The sequence below is a fragment of the Hibiscus syriacus genome, unplaced genomic scaffold, assembly GCF_006381635.1.
Source record: "Hibiscus syriacus cultivar Baekdansim isolate YM2019G1 unplaced genomic scaffold, ASM638163v2 tig00110607_pilon, whole genome shotgun sequence".
NCBI lineage: Eukaryota > Viridiplantae > Streptophyta > Magnoliopsida > Malvales > Malvaceae > Hibiscus > Hibiscus syriacus.
The window spans coordinates 2,158,717-2,179,507 of record NW_024062799.1 but is presented as its reverse complement, the minus strand read 5'-3'; the positions used below and the strand labels follow the sequence as shown (position 1 = coordinate 2,179,507).

At 33.2% G+C, this 20,791-nt stretch overlaps 2 protein-coding genes and 1 pseudogene across 2 annotated transcripts; 2 read left to right on the top strand and 1 right to left on the bottom strand.

The window, feature by feature from the left end:
* Positions 1 to 626: 626 nt before the first annotated feature.
* LOC120135420 (AAA-ATPase At2g46620-like) lies at positions 627 to 2,194 on the bottom strand. Its single transcript, XM_039151681.1, has one exon. It carries the CDS (start codon positions 2,177 to 2,179, stop codon positions 755 to 757), a length of 1,425 nt encoding a protein of 474 aa, XP_039007612.1. The 5' UTR covers positions 2,180 to 2,194; the 3' UTR covers positions 627 to 754.
* Positions 2,195 to 16,179: 13,985 nt separating this feature from the next.
* LOC120135413 lies at positions 16,180 to 17,592 on the top strand (annotated as a pseudogene).
* Positions 17,593 to 18,909: 1,317 nt separating this feature from the next.
* LOC120135272 (vegetative cell wall protein gp1-like) lies at positions 18,910 to 20,475 on the top strand. The gene has a single exon (XM_039151559.1). The coding sequence runs from the start codon at positions 18,984 to 18,986 to the stop codon at positions 20,223 to 20,225; it is 1,242 nt and encodes a 413-aa protein (XP_039007490.1). The 5' UTR covers positions 18,910 to 18,983; the 3' UTR covers positions 20,226 to 20,475.
* Positions 20,476 to 20,791: the final 316 nt, after the last annotated feature.

Genomic DNA, 20,791 nt, shown 5'->3' with positions numbered 1-20,791 from the left:
GGAATGGGGAAGGTTTGACATTTCGAATGGACCAAATACTTTTCGTTTACAAATAGTTTCGATTTGGTTTTTCTAATTATATATCGTTAAGATTTGGAAATAAAAATTATTGATAATCTTTTGGTGATTCGGGTGAGTAAAAACTCCAACAAGTAGAGACAAACCCTGGGAGGCTCAATCACATCAAGGCCAATAATGAGCGAAGAGAATTGGTAGCCAGCCATATACAGCTAAAACAGGGGAAACACAGAGCAAATATAGACCGTGATTAAGTGGTATCAGGCCTCTGGTCAACCTGTAAATGGCTGTACTGGTTTGCAAGTTTCCTATCTTTTTTGCCCAACCTTCTCTCACCTCAAACTCATAACTCATTGTTGAATGTACGTACAAAAATAAGATAACGAAGGAAAAAAGCTTGAAAAAACAAGATATCAGCTCGCAAAATAGATGATCATATCTTTTTAAAAATTTGATAATTCAATTTCTTTTAATATCTGATTCTATTTTTTTTCCAAATTACAATATGTACACACCGTCGTACCAAAATTCCAAAGAAGTTCACTTTGGTCAGAAGTTGAATTTCATTAGCACTTACTTAAAACTTTGGAAAATCTTGAAAAAAATGGGATGATAAAATATACTTTTTTCCCGTTTAACAGAATTAGATACTAATTCTGCAATTCAAGTAACAAAAATTCTAGCTGAAATCCAATGAAACTACAAGGCTAAGCTTCAAATAAACAGTGACCAGCGTTCATCGGCACCCCTCGTTTTGGCGACTAATAAGATCGGACGACTGAGATTGTCTGCATCTTTTCACCCTCAACAAACCGTACAATTTCTTGAACTCCTCCGCATTTATAGCTTCTTTATAAAAAGTGCCACTCGGCTCACCGTTTTCCTCAACTGACCGTCGTCCGATATTCGAAGCCGCCCTCCCGTCACCGTCCGTTTGCAATGCGTTGATAACGGTTTTCAGAGCCCGGCTCGGTGAATTCCGATTGGCGATCATTAACTCGCTAATCTCAGCCGGGCTTAAACTCGCCCCGTTTTGGAAAATCTCCTCTACTTGCTGGAACAGCTTGTGATCCTTGAGCCCTAGATAACTATTGGCCAGCGTTTTAAAAGAAGAGAAATTACATAATGGAAAATGCAAATGAACATCAATCCTTCCCGGTCTAAGAATCGCCGGGTCAACGTGGTCTTTGCCGTTCATCGTGAAGACCATGACTCTTTCTTCGCCGCAGCTGGAGGTTAAAATCCCATCCATGAGACTTAAAATCCCCGATAAACTCACGGCCGTCGATTTCTCCGTCAAATACCGGTCGAGATCCTCGATAACGATAAGCGATTTGGTTGAGCTTTGTAACAAGAGAAATTTAAGTTCGGAATCATCAGAAACTTTGGACAAATCAATGTCGTAAACATCGTAACTCAAGAAATTAGCCATGGCAGCAATAAAGCTTGATTTCCCAGTACCTGAAGGACCGTAAAGGAGGTAGCTCCGTTTCCATACCCGACCCAACCGATGATAATACTGTTTGGCCTTCACGAAAGAGGAGAGATCGGATTTGACTTTGTTTTTAAGGTCCGATTCCAAGGCTAGAGTTTCAAACGACGAAGGATGCGTGAAAGGTACGGATCTCCACCGTCCCTTTCGATCATCGTGATTGTCGACTACGTTCACGTAAAGCTTCAATTCCCGGTTCTTCTCATCGATTTCATCCGAAACCGTGTGGATGTGTTGGAGATAAGGCCGCAGAACTCTTCGTTTATCGGCTTTTCGAATCTTTAAAACCAAAAATTTCTCTTCATTAATCCAGAAAATCTTGGCACCCAAAAACTCGTCCACGATTATTTGGCTTGGGTCGAGACGGAGGATGATTTCATTCGGTTTTTTTCCGGTAAAGAGGTTGGTGAAATCGGAATCTTCGATGGAAGTGAGGGAATTCAGATAAACCAGAACTTTGTGATAAAGTTTGTTTCTCTGCATGCTTTCATTGAATTCTGGGACTCTGAAGAACTGGTAGACAAGGAAGCAATCTTCAATGGAAAGCCATTTTTTCTTGACAAAATAAATCAACCCGGTTTTGATCAAAACAACCCGGAAAAGGAAAAGGAAACTGTAAGTAAGCAACAAGGAAAAAATTAGAAAAAATAGATTATAAACAATCATCATTGTTTTAACGTTTTCAACAATATAAGGCTAGAAACCTAAAGATGGGGATTTAAAGGGGAAATTTTCATTTTGTAGGAAAGAATGAATATATATATATATATATATATATTGGGAAAGACGGTTTAAGGAAAATTAAAGGAATGGGGTAATTTAAGAGCGGGCGAGGGGGTCACTGGTCAATTTATGTAAATAACATTTTTGGTCGTGATCAATTTACCTATTACCATGTTTCATGGGTCAAAACTAAAAAAATTACTAATTTATTTTAATCCACGAGTCTATTAATTTATTTTTAAAATATTATAATTTATATAAATAACATTTTGATTTTTTTGTTCATACATATGTTTTTGATTAAATTATATACATTGGGGTCATCGTTTGTTTTGCTAATGATCGGTCATAACGAGGAGTAAGAGTCGAACTACATTAGTTTGGCTTATCGCTACACGATTTGGCCACGGAACACAAGCAATAATAAAACATTACTACAAATTTTGAATTAGAGCATGAAATTGAGAATATGATATATCCACCACCTCCCTAGGGTTGTAAAAAGTTGACCCGACCTGTAAAATTGACTGAAATCGACTCGAGTCAAAATTGTTTTTGATTTGTACTGTGGCGATCCGAAACCGACTCGAGTCGGAACTGGTGTTGACCTGAACCCGATTTGGACCTGGAAATTGTGGATCCGAACCCGACCTGCATCCGACCTGAGATTGACCTGAACCCGAATTGAACCGAAAATATGATACACGAACCCGAACTGCATCCGACTGATATGAACCCGAACTCGAGATTGACCTGGTAAATAACTGGTATTACCCGACCTGTTTTCAACCTGACCTGTTTTCAACCTAACATGCTTTTAACCTGACCTGTAAATGATCCGACTTGTTAATGACCTGATCTGATAATTATCTAACTTATATATTACCATTGAAATATTATAAATTATCAGTTTTTTTAACTTATGTTGTAATTAAAATATTAATATGATTACTTTTTAAATGTTATAATAAAATATTTATTATGATAATTATATTAATAAATAGACTTATTATATAAAATTATTTAATAAAATTAATAAAATTATTTAAATGTAAATTAGATAAAACATTATTAATAATGCAAAGGAAAATTAATATAGTTTAATTTATATAAAGAAAAAATAATATTAATAATAAAAGTATTTATTATGTAATATATATTAATGGTTAAATTAATAATATAAATAATTTTGGCAATAAAATAATAATTAATTTGATCATAAATGAATATTAGTATTAAACGTGATTAATTCTCTAAAATATAAATATAAATTATACCGTTTAATTTTTGTACAAAAAATTATCTAACAATTATAACATAAATGAAAAATAATATAAATATAAACTATAATGTTTATATAAACTATATACTTTATTACTTTATATAGTTTATGCATAGTATTTCTATAAATTACATCGAATTGAAAATTCAAGAAGATATTTACAATTAAACCATTACTAAAATGAAAGAAATTAAAAATCAAATACAAGTAGAAAAATGATGATTGTTGGAGGAGCATGAGCCTAATTAACCCAAAATATATTGTTGGACACTATATTTGGCGCCAACTTCCCATAATTTTCTATTCCCTCTAAATTTCCCAAATTCCCTCTAAATTTCCCAATTTTCCTCTAAATTCTCAATTTTATCTAAATTCTCAATTTCCATATATTCTCAAAATTTCCTAATTTCACTCTAAATTCCCAAATAAAATCAAAAAATTTCACACAAAAATCTTTCTTTTAAAAAGTTTTCTCCCACCACTCACTTTGAATAATATATATATATATATATATATATATATATATATATATATATATAATTAAACATAAGTGACTAAAATAAAAAAATTCTAAAATTAACATTAACATTTAATAATTAGCCTACATGTATTACAAATATATGCATGTAATAAAATAAAAAAACCCTAAACTACTCCTAACCACATATTTTTGTGGTGTACGAGGGAAATTTTTCACTTTGGTTTTTGAAAAGAGACAAAGTACTAAATGTTGGCCAAACTTTTTAAGTGGTGTGATGTCACTGATCTATGACTAAATGAACCAACAAATTCCAACCCTAGGATCAAAAGTAGATCTAATGGCCAAGATATTGTCTTCTCCAAGAAGCCTCCAAGCTAGGGGTGTAAACAAGCCGAGTCGAGCTCGAGTATTGCTGAGCTCGACTCGACTCGAAAACTCGCGAGCTTAAAATTTTTAAGCTCGACTCGAACTCGAAATCCTGAACTGAAGCTCGTGAGCAGCTCGAAAAGGCTCAAAATGAAAAAAAATCTTAAACTTAACTAGATTGAAGTCTCAAACTCAAACTCGAACATGAACCTTAAATACATGAAAATCTTACTGTATTTTTTAAAAACAATCAACACATAAATGTTAATATTATTAATAATTTATTTTTTAAAAAAATAAAATCTTAATATATTATATTTTCGAGCTGCTCACGAGCTTTTCGAGTCGAGTATCAAGTAGCTCGTTTCGGCTCGTTAAGAGCTCGACTCGAGTCCATTCGATCCAAGTATTTATCGAGCCTTGACCGAGTCGATTTCAAGTAGCTCGCGATCTGTCTCGTCTCATTTACAGCCCTACTCCAAGCTTCATTAATGTCCTATATATAAATTCTAATTATTTTTAATTTTCCCTTCTTTCTTTAATGTGCATAATTATTAAATGTTAATGTTAATTTTAGAATCTTTTATTTTAGTCACTTATGTTTAATTATATAAATATATATGTTTAATTATATATATATATATATATAAAGTGAGTGGTGGGAGAAAACTTTTTAAAAGAAATATTTTTGTGTGAAAAAATTTGATTTTATTTGGGAATTTAGAGGGAAAGAAATTTTGAGAATATAGGGAAATTGAGAATTTAGAGCGAAATTGGGAAATCTAGATGAAATATAAAAATTTGGAAAGTTGGCGCCAAATATAGTGTCCAACAAGATATTTTGGGTTAATTAGGCTCATGCTCCTCAAACAATCATCATATTTCCACTTGTATTTGATTTTTAATTTCTTTCATTTTAGTCATGGTTTAATTGTAAATATCTTCTTAAATTTTCAATTCGATGTAATTTATAGAAACACTATGCATAAACTATATAAAGTAATAAAGTATATAGTTTATATAAACCTTAAACTCTAAACTCTAAACTCTAAACCCTAAACTTTAAATCATAAACAATAAGCTATAAACCTTAAACCCTAAACCCTAATGTATGTATAAACCATGTATAGTATATATAAACTATATATATATATACCTATATATATATATATAAACTATATAAAGTAAATTACTTATATAGTTTATAGAAACACTATGCATAAACTGTATAAAGTAATAAAATATATAGTTTATAGAAACTCTAAACCCTAAATAGACTAATGCATACATATATATACTATATTAATATAAATTATAACATATAAACTATATAGTTTATATATATATATACTATATTAATATAAATAATATTTTATAAACTATATACTTTTTATAGTTTATATATTTTTTATAGTTTATACATATATAGTTTATATACATAGTTTATATATATAATTCGCATAAACATAATTTATATATATAGCTTATAATAATTATATAGTTTATAATATAAATATAGTTTATAATTTTATATACATAGTTTATATATATAGTTCACATAAATATAATTTATATATATATATTATAATAATTACATAGTTTATAATATAAATATAGTTTATAATTTTATATTATATATATATTATATTTTTTTCAATTTTTTAAATGAATGCAAGTTAGTATATTTTTCATTATTTCTTCACATTTTGCATTTATTTCGATTTTATCCTTTTGTGTTTTTTAATTTATTTCAATTTTAAGTCTTTCACTTTTATATGTATTCAATTTAGTCCTTAAATTTATATTTACATATTCCATTGTTAGTTGTTATTTATTTATATTTTTGTAATTGGCCCATAATTTTTAAATGTGTTTAATTTAATCCTTTTTTATATTAATTTAAACCTCACATTTTAAATTTATTTTAATTTAGTCCCTTACCTATGTGTGTTGTTTAATTTATATTTTAAGATTTTATTTGTAATTTTACATTTCTTCAATTTTGTCATTAAATTTATATTTTTTACAAAATTGATCCATGAATATTTTTTTCTCTTAATTTACTCGAAATCATATACAATTACAACTTGCAATTCAACAATCACGAAAGATGACAAAATAATTCATCCAAAAAATAAAAACGACCCGACCTGAACTCAATCCGTATCTGATAAACATCCGACCTGAATTTTATCTGTCAATGATGTGACTCGATCTAAACGAGATCCGACTGAAGTCCACCCGAACCTGAATTAACCTGGTCTTTATCTACTTCGAGCCTGAACTATTTTTACCTGAACTGACATCGATCCGAATGGAAAATGACCCGACCTGAACCCGATCTGGATCTGGTGTCAAATCAACCTAAGTTGACATGTAGTCGATTTTACCCGACCTACCAATATCCAATTGAAACCTGTCCGATTACCTGATTTTATAGTCCTACACCTCCCCCATTTTTATTGTTTTTTTTCTTCCTTTTGTGGCCTTTGGTTTGCCAAAAAGCATTATTGAATAGGTCCATTCGTGACGTAAAGATATTATGATACAAAATACTAGGCATGATTTTTTTAATTAATCACGGGTATCTGATCCACTGATCGATTAATCCAGATCCAATATTGTAGAGTTAAGGACAACCCTCCCAATCCAGTTTGCTCCATTCGCAAACGTCGGGATTTGAACCACTAACATTGCTTAAGGAATTTAGTACATCATCTCACTAAATCAACTGATTGTTAGTTGGGGATGGTTAAGGACATGTGTCATAATTAAGATTTTGAGTTTAGAATTGAAGGCTTAAATTTTAAATCTAAAGTTTAGAGCTTTAATATTAGAAAAATTAAAATTTTAGATGTTGAGTTTAAATAAATAAATTTGTGTGTTAACTACTCAACTTTAATTTACACATTTCGTATATTAAATAAAAATATTTAATATATTATAATAAAAATGATATAATGCCATTCAAAAGAAATTGATATAATGAATCAAACAAGAATCAATTTATTTATAAAAAATTAAACCGAATAAAATATATAGTGTGAACAATTTATTTATTCTAAAAATGTTTTTAATATATTTATTTAAAACTTTCATCCCGAAACTGATTAGGTTTATTTTTATAATTTTGATAATTCTAATTAGGTTTATCTATAAAGTCAATTTATTATTATCTAAAAAAATGTAACTGTTCAAACTTTTAATTTATTCGAACCGGCCATCTTTATGTTGACATAGGATAGACACCTTCATCCAAAGGCATATAGTATCATTCAAATTAGGTTCTCAAAAGAGTTTTCTTTATGTTATTTATTAGGTCCTTTAAAAAAAACTATTAGGATAAAATATGCTACAAATTCTTATTTTTGTATATATATTTTGAAATTTAGTCATTCTATTTTCTTTTTAGGTATCAAGTCTCTCAACTTTTCAAAATTTAAAACTAAAATTCAATTGTTAATAATATTTTAGACTAAATCCTTGTTATACTAATTCCTAGTCACAAAATTAAAATAACATAACAAAAAATATAATACAAAAAATTAAATGACATAAATTTCAATATTAGAAAATACAATTACATAATTATGGCACATAAATTACAAATGAAGTAACGTTTTTCGTTGTGCTTGATCCTAGGTTCTCGAGTGGGTTTGATGTAGGAAGAAGTTTTCCTAGAAGTTACCTGAATTTCATGTACAAGGGAAGCCTTGGGTTCCCGAATAGAGCATGACACTAGAAGATAATGTCTTTTTAGAAACAAAAAGTTTCTCAAGAATGTCAGGTTACTCGTGGTGAAGAAGGGTCATGAGATCAGCGTGTTTGATGGAGAGTGAATCGGGTTTAAAAATGGAATTCATAAATCATGCCCACGACTGCAACAACAACCTTGTTCCTCTAATAACTTGTTTTTTAGATATATGGCCGGTCTGATGGAAGAAGAGGACACCACCAGAAGAGGATGTCTTTTAAGAAATGATAAGTTTCTCGAGAAGTGATGTTCACTCGTGTTGAAGAAGGTTGAAGAGACCGACGGGTTTGATGGAGCGTGAATCATATGACATCCAATAACTTGTGCATGGAAAACCAACCCACCATGTGTACGTGAAAGGTGATTTAAGGGTCGGTTTGAGGATGCCACCAGAAGACGATGCCTCTTATGGACTTTATAAAATGAAAACACACCATGTGTATGCGAAAGTTGATTTTGATGAAACAAGAAGTTTCTCGATAAGGTCATATTTGACGGAAGAAATGTGAAAGATTTACCCATGAATTTCAAAGGGCGATGTCCTTATAAAAGACATTCTCTTCGGGTGGTATAACTTATAGCACTGGTATTGGCATAAGGATTTCTAAGTTTCGACTTGGCCACCAGAAGATAAGCCACTTATAAGTCTAAAAACCGTGTTATAATGTAGAATGACACCACCAGAGGGTGCATTATGTAGGTAATGAGCTCGTGGATTGTAAAATGTGTCGAGACAACTCGCGTTTTGTAAAACACGAGATTCGCATAGATTTCTGACATGGCTGCACGAAAGATTCCTAACGTGGCAAGAACCTAGCTTTTCGTAGAACGCGTGTTCTCCTAAGATTCCTGACGTGACAGCACCCCTAGGGTACACATTTGATTTGACATGTCAATTGCATCGAATTATGGAAGGTGCTTGATTTTAGAATAAAATCTATAAATATGAACTATAACTATAATGGATGTATAGCTTCGTAAAAAAATTAATGGCAAGATTTTCTGCAACTGTGTTCCATTTGGGAACTTATTTCTACACTTCTTTCAATACCAAGATCAAGAAAGATGAGTTATATGATTTGATTTCAACGGAATGTAAAAAATCTACAACACGATAGATGCCTTCGTTGCAAGCGAAACTTCTCGTTATTGAGCTTGACCTTGAAGTATATTACATGTTGACCTTATCAAATGTAAGCGACCTTCGGAAGATGTTTAGGGCTTACATGTGTCGATGGTATGAACATCGAGTTGGATGTAAAATTTGAGGAAGAAGCATCTTCATCAAGTTACGCAAAAGCAGTTAGGTTGTCATAAGACCAGGAAGACGAAGAGACAATTCCTCTACGTTACGCCTGTAAATGTCGGGAGAAAGAACAAATAATAGAGGAACTTAACTTAACATCAAACATTTCTACAGACTACGAAGATACGAAATCAGACTCTTCTTCTATTCATTTCAACTAATAAGATCGGCAAACATTGTGTAGTTCTTTTTTATTATATATAAATTAGTATTTAAAAATTTGAGTATTTCAACTAATAAGAGCAAAGTATTTATTCATCGAACCAAAAAACTAATTTAACATAATAATACCAGGGAATCAGATTCCTAACATGGCAAGGACCACATTATGCAAAAAACGAGTATCATAAAAATTCATGATGTGGCAACACCTTCACCGTACACATCTGATTTGGCAACAAGCCTCACATTGTGCAGGGCACGAGATTATTTAATTTTATTCACCCATATAAGCGATACAATAATCATGTTGGACAGATATCTTTGTAAAACATATTTAATGGCAAGATTTTTTCTACAACTTTGTTCCACTCCAAAACTTATTTCTACACTACCTTCAACACAAAGATCAAGAAAAATGAATTATATTATTTGATTTCAACAAATCGTAAAAAATTGACAACACGATAATCGTAAAAATTGACAACACAATAGATGATTTTTTTTATTGCAAGCAAAAGTTCCCGTTGATGAGCCCAGCCGTGAGGCACATTACATGTTGACCTTATCAAATGGAAAAGACATTCGGAAGATGTTTAGGGCTTACAAACATGTAAATGGTATGAACATCGAGTTGACTGTAAAATTTGAGGAATAAGCATCTTCATCAAGTAACACTGAAACAACTCGGTTTTCATAAGACCGAGAGGATGAAGAGCCAATTCTGTTACGTTACGCCCGTAAACATCGAGACCAAGAGAAAGAAACATCTTCATCAGAAATTTCTACAGAATACGAGAAATCATCTTCTGACTCCTTTTATTTTCATTTCAACTAATTGTAACTTCATGTAGTTCTTTTTAATTTTTATAAATCAGTATTTAAATAAATTATCATGTTGTTGAAGGATAATTTGATTGATATTTTCGAATATTTGATCTATCAAAACTTAATTAATAATTTAAAAAATTATAACATTATATTCGAATACTATTTAAAAAAAAGAAATTGGAGTTCGATTAACTAAAAAACTTATAATAAGATTTTTCAAATATTAAATATTTTTCATTTCAAGAAAAGAACTAATGATGTCTATGTCCACCCGTACCGTAACTTAGTGGACGACGAGTTCGACAAGGATTCCTACGAATAAATCTATCTTCATCAGCATCAGTATTACCCATCACTACTATCATCATCGTCTTCACCATCTATATGTTCAGTACCACCACTAGCTTTGTGGCGGTGTCTGCTCAATAACCGGAGCCGAAGTCTGTTACCAATGGTGGCACAGATGCAAACGGATGTGACAGATAATATGGTTGAACTAGTGCATGGAGGCAATAAGAAGGGACAACAACCGTCGGTTAGGAACAAAATGCCTTAGTGAAAAAAACATTATGTCGGAGGTGTCTTATACTGAAACACTGACTGAGTCGAGTGGGTGAATGCAAGTGGTGTCAACGGTATCTGATGCTCTGTAGGTGCCTGTGTCGTTCCCGGTGATGAGACTGGAACGTACTTTCTTCTACTCCGACTTGATTCCCCTCTAGTACCATATTGTGTCGGGGGATAATACGTTAACAGACGGTTTTGGGGAGTCGCATAAATTTCTCGTGCTCGTTCCTCCTCGGTCAGTATATGCGGCTTCCCATTTTGTTTGTACCACATCATATAATCATTTAAAACACTATAGTCGAAAATGGGTTGAGAAACAGGCAACATATGTAATATCGTCATCCACTGCATTACCCATTCCGCATGTGACTGATTTACCGCAACACACGATCAATAGGATGCCACTCGGCTATCTCATAGACTATCAACGGGACCATCGACATCAAAACGTCCGAACTGAGACCTATTTCAGTTGGTGTACACGATCTAATAGCATCATCATTCTACAACATCCACACAAACTACACATGTAACACCCACAACCAGTATACATTTACTAATACAAGTTATAGATGTCACATTAATTATTTAGAACATTTGCTAACTCAAAAGTGGGTAAAAAATTTGTTTCTTTCAACTTTACAAATAGTAACCATTATTATAAAAACATTTAATCACTTAAAACCAACACGTAATATTTAAAACATATATTAATATAAAATACTCCCCTTCATAATAATAATACTAGTTAATACTAACCATAGTAAAGAAATTTAGTCTAGCCATTACAAACCAGTTCCCAAAATAGTTTTACAGAGCGACACAACTATTTAAAGAAACATGCCACTAACTAAGTCAAAATCACATCAAATGATATCTTACTGATACTGTAAATATACTCCCCGATGCTTCAAGTTGCTCAATACTCCTTACTCATATGCTTGCATTTTACGTACGCGTGAAAATCATCACACACTAAATATATACTTAGTGAGGCAATTAAAGTAATAAATAGTGCAATATATCACATGCATGAAATTAAATGTCATTTTCCAATGCAATAAGATCACATTACCTGCATGTCCAATATTTTACCATAATCAATATGATAATGATATAAATGTAATCATTTTTACCAATAACCATAGCCCATACAAAAACCTATGAAGATCCTAGGTATTTGAGTAAAAAATGCCATGAGTGTCCTTACACACTACAGAGTTGCACTAAGTGTCCATACACACTATAGTGCCAATACATATCAGGTCGTGCCCACCATATGCACTTAGTGTCCTTACACACTATAGTGTTGCACTAAATGGCCTTACACACTAGTGCTAATATAAACCTGCAGCTGCTGGACTCTATGGCATGCCAACTATACCCTGTCCTTGAACGACTCACTTGGGCATATAGTATAATTTATTTCATCCATGGCACAATATATTCATATAATTAACATTAGACAATTCATACCCGAAATAACATTCATGGTAAAATATCATATTTATCAGCGATCAATGCATTATAATTTCAAACTTTGACATATTAAGGTCATGTTAATAATATGATAAATGACATAAATATCATGCTGATATAAACAAAGTAGACTCATCGCAAATCTTTCTGATGATGTATAAAACATTCATGTATAATGTCATGCATGCATTGCACTCACATTGACACTTTTTATATATAGCAAAAAATTAGCGTCACTAAGTTTCAGATTTGCTCCTCGATCTCGATTCGCTTTGATCACGAATTCAATCACGATCTACATAAAGTCACAAATACATATTGGAAACATATGTTAGTGTTGTACTAACATAATTGATTTCAAAAAACAAAAATTCATAAGGTATACTCAAAATTTATTCACTATCAAAATACTTCAAAGCTTATGAATTCTTTTAATATTGACACCAACTTTTTCAATTTATATAAAATGGTCCTTCACCATTTTACCACTTAAATTTTCAATACCAAAATTCCAGCATTGAAATAATTGGCAACCAAGTATATTTAAAAAGATATAATTACATTTAAACACCCCAAACTATTCCAACATTGCATATAAATCACTAAACTTTCCAAGCTTCCATAATGATCCAATTTCACATTCTAACACCCATTTCAATTCCCAAACAATAATTTTCAGTATAGTACATCAATTATTAAACAATTACACAACAACCCACATCTTTTCTAAAATTATTAATTTGGTCCCATAACTATTCAAATATTACAAAATGGTCCCAAATTTTTCTAAGGCTTGTAGAATACTTCCTACATCATTTCCATCCCCTACATATTTTTTCAAAAAATTTCTCATCCATTAAAGCCAAGGTCGAATACTTTAAAAGTTCAAGGCCAGGTTTTTCATGATTTTACTCAATTTTGATTCGATTCGAGCATGAAATAAACCTCGATCTAACCTTATAAAATATCTACAATCAAAACCGTAATCAAATTTAATCAAAACACAAAGTTCCTATAACTTTAGGGTTTGGTCGAAACTTAAAGAAGCATTTCTAGGAAGATTGAACATGTTTTAATCATCAAACAAGCTTGGAAATGAATCTACAACCTCAAAAACATCAAGATTTAGAATCAATTCCATAAACCCTAATATGAACATAAGCCATAAAATTTGGGAACTTTGAAATCAAACAAGATTAACATGCATAAATGGTACCAAATGATAGTGTTTTTCGAATAGAACAATTTTCTATTTCACGGCTCGAACCAAAATCCAAAGGAAATCGCTCCAAAAAAAATCTCTTACCTTAGGATAGGGTTCTCGTCTAAAATGGAGAAAATAAACCAAGCTTACATGAAATTAACTTAATTTAATGTTAATTTACCTTTATTTAAGCTTAAAAAAATTTAAATATTAAATTCATTTAAATGGGAAATGACCATTTTACCCTTATTAAAACCTTATAATTACAATCAGACTATGCCACATAACCTTATCATCTTTCAAAAGTCAAAGATGAACAAAATATTTCATCCTTTACTATTTTATCCATGCAACTTTTCAAAAATTACAATCTTGCCACTTTAATACAACGATCCAAATTGAACATGGAAATAAATTCTCAAATGTAAAGGTTTATAATATTTTCCATCATTTTAAAATGTGGAAATAACATTTTAAGCTTGATTTATCATCCTTCAAATTTTCCCAAAATTTATATTTGATCTGATTTACCAAATTTTATCAGACTTTAACCCTTTCTAGTTTTTAACATAGTTTCCGGATCAAAAATCTGATTTCTCTAAAATCCCATTCTCAAGATTAAACTATAAATTTATGGAATACAAATTATTTTTGGGAAAATTACCACTTAGGTCCTGGAATTTTTCCAAAATTTTATACTTAGGCCACTAAATTTTCAAAACTTACATTTTGGTCACTAACCAAAATGTGGGGTATTACAACAAAAATATTTTTAAACTATGTTAGATAAACTTGAATTAAAAATTGATATTTAAATTACAAAAAATTATAAAATCGATTATCTCGTCTGTCATCTTATCAATCAACAATCTACGATCACACAGAGTTATTGGTAGGTGGGCTTGAGTTAGTGTAACCATCCACCTATCATTCATAAAATAAAATAAAATTATTTGTAAAATCCTAAAAACATATAATAATTTTAATTTATAAACATAGTTTAGTTTTAATTACCTTCGAAGTAGTGAAAATTCAAATGGGGTCGCTTAAGCATGAATCAATTGTAAAAATGACATTCGAAACCAAGCCCACAATTGTAACAACATCAAACAACCTCCAATTACTTATTTGGCCGGATCAACAACTTTACATAGCTCTCGGAACAAAAAGGCCAACACTGTCGATCCTCAACTCTTAGATTTAGGCTCCCGCAAAACGCGTAGATGATACAACCACATCATATGCACTATGTTTCAGGATTTATCAGGCATCGAAATCCCCCAATAACTTGTAAAATATGAGCACAAGTAAATCGCTGCAAAATAAAACTAATAAATTAAAAATTATTCAAAATTAATAAATTTTAAAATTTATTTATTATAAATTTTAATAACAAGTTGAACCATAACCCAAAGGCCATACCGGTAATAGTCGTTCCGTCAACAGGAAGCCCAAGATGGAATACAACATCTTCAAGGGTAATAGTAACCTTCCCACAAGGAAAATGAAACTTAAGAATCTCCAGTCTCCACCGTTCTAGTAATGTCTTTATCAATGGAAGATGCAACTTCGTACCACCAATTATAGTGCTAACATAATTAAAACCGACTTCGTGCAAATATGGAAGAATATCGGCATGAGGGCTCGGGAAACGATTGATATAACACGTCAAAGCACGTTCATACCCCTTCAAATAAATAAATAAATAAATTTTCCGAAATAAATAAATAAATCACTAATTTATTCAAAATAAATGAATAAGTAAATAAATAAATGATTCGAAATAAATAAATAATTCAAAATAAAAACAATAAATAAAAATTACCTTCGGATTTTTTGGCCAATAATCGAACATGTGGCTTCGATCAAGCCTCAATAATATTGCCATAATAACCGTATTTGAATAGATAAGAGAGAAAATATGATAGAGATTTTTTGGAAGGAGTGAAGAATTCGTTTTTGGATGTCCCTATTTATAGTCGTCATCGCACCCCCGAAACAAGGTAAAATGTACCTCGCATGTATACAACGCGAGGTTTAGGAATCTACTTAAATTTCAAATTTACCGTTTTTCACTCGCGATAAATTTCTCGTGATTGTTCGATATCTCGGATAACTCGTGTTTTATGTACCGCGAGGTCATTAAATGTAATATTAAATTGTTTTCTTTAAAAAATGTGTCCACAATATTAAATTATATTTTTAAAAAAATATGTCCACGTCGAACATACCTCGTGCCTGGTACGTATCGAGACTCTTACTTGTATTTCATAGGACTCGAGGTAATCTTATATGAGCAGGATTGGGGTATTTTTCTAACAAAACTAACCAGAGGTATTGTTAAAAGGAAATTAATAATGGGTTTATATATATATATATATATATAAATAATAACGCGGCCTCACAGTGCAAAATCCATCGTCAATCTCTTGCTTCTTATCTTTTTCCACGACTTTGTTGTCATAATCTTTCCTCTTTGTCTGCCCGGCCTTGGTTGAAGACACATTGTCAGGGAGCATGGCAACAACACTCAGCCTACTCAAATCCCCCATTTTACCTCAAAAGCCAAACCATCCACAATCCAAATTCTCAATCCTTTGGAACCCCTCAAACCAAATTATCCGCAACGAGTCCATTAACCCTCCAAAGCTCTTCACCGAAACACTTCATCACCTGAAATCAGCTTCTCTTCCCCTTACAACCGTCGCATTGCCCTTGTTCTTCGACACACAGGTGAAACTGCAATCCCCTTCGTTTTGTTAATGTCATTTGATGTGAATGAATAACAGGATGCTATTGCTGTTAATGGAGAGTTTGGGATTATGGAGGGAAGAAGCGTTGCACTTATACACCCCATTGTCATGGGTGGTCTGTTCTTTTACACTTTGTGGGTTGGCTACTTGGGTTGCGTGTCAGGACCATCCAGAATGACATTAGTGAGCTCAAGAAACAAGTGAAGCCAGCTGCTGTTACGCCAGAAGGGAAACCAGTGGAAGCACCTCCATCTCCAGTCGAACTCGAAATTCAGAAGCTCACCGAGGTTTGCTTCATTGCACCAAAACTTTTATCTACTTTACAATAAATTATATGCTAATTGGATCATTAGTCTTACTGAACTGGATCTCTAGTGTTCCTAGATTGAGGTTATATGTACTAATTCGAGAATCGCTAGGAAGATAGCTATGTCTACTAACACAGCTCGAGCAATCTTGTTTGTTAGACCTTGTTTTTGTTTTTCTTGTTTTAGTCTAACAATTAACTCAACGAGGTAATAAACCATCTAACCTAAAAGGAGTAAAACTGTTTGGCAATAAGTAGACATGCTCAACCTGAATACAAGGTAAAACTTTAATAATATGGGATATCTCTACATTACATAAATAACAAATTTCTTCTGGAGATCACGTGTCGTAGCCAAGCCTTATATGCCCTGAAACTATCTGATCATTTTTGATCTTTCAGGAGAGGAAAGAGCTGGTGAAAGGGTCTTACAGTGATAGACAATGCTGGATCGATACTGCTAGGGTTTGGGGTTCTTGAATCTGTTGGTGGAGGTAGCAGCACATGGTTTAGAACCTGAAACTGTTCCCAGGTCCCTATTTGTTTGCTGGAGCAGGTACACCTTTTGTTCGAATTTCTATTTCACAAAATGTGTAAACAAGATTAGGAAGTCAAAATTAATATAGCCGACCTCAATATTTGAAGTGTGTTGGAAATGACTTCACCTTGCTGTCTTGGTCTTCATGTTTTGCAGCTATTACAATGTTATGGGCCGCAGCTGCTGCACTAGTACCCGCGATGCAGAAGGGAAAAGAGACTGCAAGGAGCCTTCACATTGCTTTGAATGTTAATGTTGTTCCTTTTATCTGGCAAATCCCAACAGGTATAGACATAGTTTTCAAAGTTTTCGAGTTCACTAAATGGCCTTGATCTTGAACTATACACTTTGTAAGAATGACATCTTTTGCCTGCTACAGTGTTTATATTTCTCTGCGTAGGAGTTTGTTTCATACAACTTGCCAATTAGGCATGTAATGAATTACGTCAGAGCAGTTGTGATTCTTGTGCATCAATCTATTATATGAAACCAAGCAATTTTGCTTCATTCCTATCCTTGAAATTTAATGGAATAAATACCAGTACGCTTATTCGGTAATTGGATTCCTCTAAGGCACCTAATTGCACGATTGACATGCTTAAATGCACTGAGAAATAGCACAAGTTGATATCAAGAATTCTCTATTGCCGAACTTGTTACCGTTTGCAGTTGCAGGCCCTGTGGAAACAAAATAGAGAGTTGGCATTTAACCTGCAAATTATATGGCTATATGGGTTTTGACTTCTTTATTAATTTATTATTTATGAATTTTATGTAGTAGTACAAGTGCTTATACTGCACCACTACTACTTTTGATTAGATATCATAATTTAAACTATGGCAAAAGACTCGACTTTGAAAAGTACTGATTCCTGTAAATTTAAGTCCATGAATTCAATACCTGTGACAAAAAGATGATATGACCTCATATATTTTATGTGATTATATATTATGAGAACTACTAGAATTTAATTATGTCTATACTTTCATGTAGGCTTAGTAAATAGTACTAAGTTTCATCTTCGACAATCTAAAAAGAAGAAAAAAAATGACTGATATTCCAAGGTCCCACCACAAGAATTATTTTCCTTTCTTTGGACACAATTGGTAAAGAAAAAGACTGGTGTTTTCGACAGGAAAACTGCTGACAGTAACACTCTAATGTTGTGCATAACTCAGGTCAAACTACTATCTACATAGAGTAATATTCTTAATTTATATTAAAAAAACCAGCAGAAAAAGTGCGTTGTTAAGTAATGTCTGCAAGCAAAGTCAGAGGGAAGAAACAGAGAGCACCGGCATCAATTGCAAGAATCTTTATTAGTGGGACTTGAAGGAATCGTTGAAGAAGGTTTTGCGAAGTGAATCATTAAGAATATATGTTTAGTGCAGAGTTAAAATGGCAGCCAGCTCATTCTGGACAAATGCAGAATAGGCTATACTTGCTGCATAAGAATATTTTCGATTTCTGCAAGGAATGGAATTGAAATTGCCTTGTTGGGTGAGTAATTGAAAATGGTCCAATCTAATAAGAAGGGCTACCCATTTGATACCTACCGTAAGATTATAGAGTTATTTGCTATTGTTGGATGCCTTTCTTTCTCCCTATGTGATCCTTTTAGATTACTATATAACCACATTTCTGGTAGTCATCTGTGTGTATCCGTTCTTTCCTCATTTCTAGTTCGTTTCGTTTGTCATCTTTTTTCAACCTCTCTCAATTATGTCGAACCAACAAGCCCCAACTCGTCCATGGTTTCGTTTAGCATCCATTTCAAGGCCCACACCCCAAGCACCTACTCCAACACCTGAACCAGCTCCAGCCCTGCCGCGATCGACCACTATTCGACCTGCATTCCGACCTACAGGTGGTGCTTCCTCCGTTCCACCATCGCCTGTGTCTGTTGGTAGAGGATCTCAGCCGTCTTCCCCTTCGGATAAAAAACCTACGACTGAAGTTAGTTCCACAACTGCTTCCGTGCCTAATTCCCCGGTGCAAACGCCTCCAACCGTATCGAGGTCGCCTGCTTTTCCTCCGAAACCGGCGAAGACTTCGTCATTGCAATCTTCTCCAGCCAAGTCAGTGGCAACTACTGTCTCTGTTCCATCTTCTCCAGCGAAGCCAGTGGGAAATACTACTGCCTCGGTTCCGACTTCACCAGCCAAGACAGCCTCAACTACAACATCGCTGACTAACTTTCCGAAGACGGCCACCTTTACGACCGCTACGAATCGTGTGGCTAGCCCTCAAGCATCGGTACCTACAACGAAACCAGCCATGCAATCTCCAGTTCAATCACCAAAGATCAAACCACCAACTGCTCCACCACCATCTCCTTTAACTCTCCCTCCTCCCCAGATGAGAGCTCAAGCTGATCACGAACCGAAGATCCCTGTCGAGGCAGAGCAAAAGACCGTGCTCGTTCAAAAGATGATCGACAAGCCCAAGGGGCTTTTCAGTGCGCCTCAAAAGGATCTTGAGGACACTCGCTATCCTAGCATTCATGGACAGAAAGAGCCGTCCAAGCATGGTGAAACGAAGGAGAAAGGCAATGGCAAGAAGCTCTCTTTGCCTTCGGATTCGGAGGATTCTGGTATGAGGGTCATAACAATAGCTGGTGAGAACAAAGGTGCTTTCATGGAGCTAATCAAATCACCCCACAGAAATGGTTTCCAGAACAGTCCTCATCGTCTCCAAAAGACGGCGACCGGCAGCAGCGACGAGTACCATAGCTACAGCAGCAGCGGCGAGGAAGGTGATCGCAAAACGAAGGGCAAGAACATCGGATCAAACACCATGCCGATGAATGCATTCATGAACAGCAATGTGCAAGGCGTTAACAACTCGATCGTCTACAATTCTTCTTGCACTCACCATGACCCCGGTGTCCACCTTTCTCTCCATAGAAAACCAACCGCTGGCGGATTCCCTGTCAAGGAACGCAGCAATGGCTACAACAGCTGAAGAAAAAATAAAGAATCAACTGGATTTTAATTGCTTTGGTTTGTTTTTAATTAAATTTAAGAAAACAATACTTATGTTTTTGAGAATAAACAATAATATGAGTGGTGGCTAAAGGGCACATGGATTCGGATTCTTCAGCACCATTCGTGGTGCCTGATTGAAGACACTCCATGTCCAGGCATTTTAATAATGAGAAACCTTGAGAGTATATATGCTAAATTCCGAGTGTAATAAAAGTGGAGCATTTAAACATTGTGTTTGCATTTCACCAATTGGGGCTCATTTATTACATCCTTCAAAACTTGTCAATTTGTAGTTCAATAATATATATATATATATATAATCTATAATTTAATAATTTATATATAAAAATTGATATAAATTTGTAATTTAAAAAATATATATATATGAAATGTATTAACTACGAAGTAGGTTAACTTTTATTTTTGTAAAGTAAAAGGACTAAAGTTTAATGAATACCATTTGTGGGATTTTATAACTATGGTTGAAGTTACTTCTGCATGAGTATGTATATTATTAATTGATTAAGAATAATTCTAAATAAA